The 3,220-nt window shown below is 41.6% G+C and overlaps 1 protein-coding gene across 1 annotated transcript in view; it reads left to right on the top strand.

The window, feature by feature from the left end:
- LOC101849707 (cell division control protein 42 homolog) overlaps window positions 1-1,437 on the top strand; it is a 6,669-nt gene extending 5,232 nt beyond the window's left edge. The window contains exon 3 of the mRNA XM_005103013.3: window positions 356-1,437. Coding sequence (XP_005103070.1) covers window positions 356-748 — 393 coding nt within the window. The 3' untranslated portion in view covers window positions 749-1,437. The remainder of the gene's footprint in view (window positions 1-355) is intronic.
- Window positions 1,438-3,220: the final 1,783 nt, after the last annotated feature.

Here is a 3,220-nt window from a genome sequence, read left to right on the forward strand (position 1 = left end):
TGTGTGTGTGTGTGTGTGTGTGTGTATGTGTGTGTGTCTGTGTGTGTGTGTGTGTGTGTGTGTGTTTGCTTGCTGACCTAAGGTACTGATAAGCGGTGATCCATTCCTTTTTAAAAAAAATGTCCTTCGATACACGTTAGTTCATTTAAGAGGCACGCATCTGACACGGCCTCTCAAGGTCAACCAGGACTGAGAGGGATACCCCAAAAGAAAAACATAGATACAGGATAAAAACATTCTCTCCACCCGGGAATCGAACTCAGATCTCCTCCTATGTGCGGCAGCAAAGAGGCTACTAACACTATCGATACCTGTCGCAGGCATTTCATGTGTTCATGTTTCTCTTTCTTTCCAGACCGATTTCGACGATGTCCGATCCCATGTGTACCAAGATACAGAGGTACTGCTGCTGTGTTTCTCCGTGCGAGATCGTGAGTCTTTCTCCAGCGTCATAGACTCTTGGTACCCGGAAGTCCGGCGTCTGGCGAGGCGTAAGTGTCCCGTCGTCCTCGTCGGTACTCAAACAGACATGCGCGGAAAGGTACCGGAAACGGAAACTGTGACGCCTGCAGAAGCTCACAGACTGGCTAAAAAGATTGGTGCTCGTTTGTATGTGGAGTGCTCTTCGAAAGAACGACATGGGCTGCACAGTGTGTTTCGGAATGTGCTGGAAATCGCTCTCAGACGCAGGAAGAGGAAGAACACGATGCTTAGAAGATTTTTTAGGCGGTCAACAGCTCCGTTTTGAAGCATCAAATACGGAACACTGAAAATACACATATAAACACAAAACTACGGCGGCAACTCATGTTTGCGCCGAACCGCACGTCATGATGTTCCTCACATGGACACCTCGTAGAAGAAATTCAGATACTGGAGACTTCTTCCTGCTTCAGAACTTTGACAGAGGGAGATGCTTTGAAGCCCTCAGTACATATGCAGTATTACGCAACAGCTATTTTAGCCCTCATTTCCAGCCTCTGTGTATAGTTCTGTGAGAACATGGTCACTGGATGCGCCCTTTACTGTATGTTTTTCTTCTGAAAAACTTTATTCTGGTTACAAACTGCTATCGTTTCCAAGTTATCTTCTCTCTGTTCGTTTTACTTTATGGGTGTCTGATCTCACTCAATATATTGGGTTAGCGCCCCTGTCAGCACTATATTTAAGATCCAAGACCTGAGAATATAACAACTTTCTTCGATAGCCAAATACGTGGAGAGCCTTAAAGACTCTCCAAAACAACTCCAGTTCAGAACGCCCTGTTATCGATTCGATCCACGACCATTCGCGCTATAGTTGAGCACGGTATCATCTGAGTTAGCGGTGCGCCCTGTGTGTGTCTGCACTATCTTCTGATATTCCTTATTCTTTTCCTCTACTCATGCTGCCAAGTTGTGAGTTAAACAACGACACTTATGTGCCCGTAAGTGAAGGTGAAAAAAAAAAAGCCTACACAGCCTGTGATGCCTTTCTTTTTTCGAAATTTCGGCTCAAATTAAGGTGCCCAATAGAAAATACAGAACAATGTGGACAGTAGCAGAAATTAAAGGTATAATTTCGACGACAGCTAGATAATTGCCTAATGGCCAATATATAGCCAGTCAACATATACTATTTATAATACATATATAGATATATATATATATATATTTATATATATTATATATATGTATAATTTATATATATATATATAATATAATATATAAATACTTGACTTCTTTCCTCCTTTCCGATTTCACAATTTTCATGTTTTCCTGTCTTTGCAGAAGTTTTACGGTACTTGAAACACAATAAGGTCATATAAGTGGCGAATATTAGACGTGTTACAAGAGAGTAACTAGTTATTATGCAAAATACGGAGGAGAGATAAGGAAGGTAGACTTTTCGAGTTTATGACAACACAGGACTAAAACCTAGAATGTTCTCGACTCATGTGTCGGATATTTACTCAAATCTGGATCTGCTGCATCATCCACCGGTAGGAAATGATTAACAACTGCTGACAGTGGGCAGAAAGCTCTAGTTTCGCGCTGGGTATGATTAGGAGCCTCACCGTGAGTCAACAGATAACCGGGTTAGGCTACAAAAGATTGGCTGCACCTGCATTGATCAATGCACCTGTGTTGTTCACGACAGCTGCTGGAGTTAGATCCGTTATACAATTAGTGCCTTTGGCTTTGCTTAGGATTAACTGGTTGCATGTGTTGATGTGGTTGGAATTATCGCCTTAATTCTGTAGAGTCAGGGGTTCCATTCTCTCTTCAGGAAATTATTCCTGTAGCGAGTATCTTCGTCTTTCGGTTGATATGTCGTGTCCCACATATTTCAGATTGGTATTGATGCCAAAAACCCCACAAAGGTCTCAATTGTGGTGTAACTTTTGTATCTTTTGCAATATTCATAAGACAGACATAACTCTTTTCATGTCGCAGTCTTTTGTCAAATTGCAGAAATAAAGAAGTACAAAGGAAGGCAGGAAAGTTGATAATATGAAACTTATTTGTTTCACACAGGTATATCTATAATATCTGGGTTGTGATGTTCAAATGATTTTTCATGACAATATTTCAACAAGAGAGAAATTACACTTTCAGCTGGTACCTTTCACTGGAGACTCCTCCTCCTTTAATCCCTACGTACACACAAAAACACTTTCTTCCACACACAAAACACACACAGACACACAATTCCCTCCCACACAAATATATCTCATCTTACAGATGCATTTCAAAAGAACGAGTGCTAGGGAATGGATATCTACAGTTTGACTATGCAGTCTCTTCATCAACAGTGAAAACTGTGGAAACAATGAATTATTTCGCAAACTTTCTCTTTCTTTTTTGTTTCGCTTTTTGTGGGAATTCTTATTTAATCGGAGGTGCTTTTACACTCCTATCGTAATAATTTTGATCATTTAAGAGGCTGGCTTCGACCCTGCTTGTCGGGGTCAACCCAGGCTGAGGAGAGAGGAATACGTCTCAGCGAAAAGGGCGAGGTACTATATAGAAATTCTCCCCACACGGGAAACAAACTTGGGTCTTCTGCGTGCTACAAGTAGAGTGTATAACCACTACACCCCAGCTGGCATCAATCTCTTAACAAGAATCGACCGGATTGTCGTGTGGTGTGCTTGTACTCATAGCTGTTCTGACAAGCCACGTGGGCGAAAGTTACTGTTTTTCCAGAAAAACTGGCATGTAGTTAGCATGTAGCTGGG

This window comes from Aplysia californica, unplaced genomic scaffold, assembly GCF_000002075.1.
Source record: "Aplysia californica isolate F4 #8 unplaced genomic scaffold, AplCal3.0 scaffold00354, whole genome shotgun sequence".
In the NCBI taxonomy this organism is placed as follows: Eukaryota; Metazoa; Mollusca; class Gastropoda; order Aplysiida; family Aplysiidae; genus Aplysia; species Aplysia californica.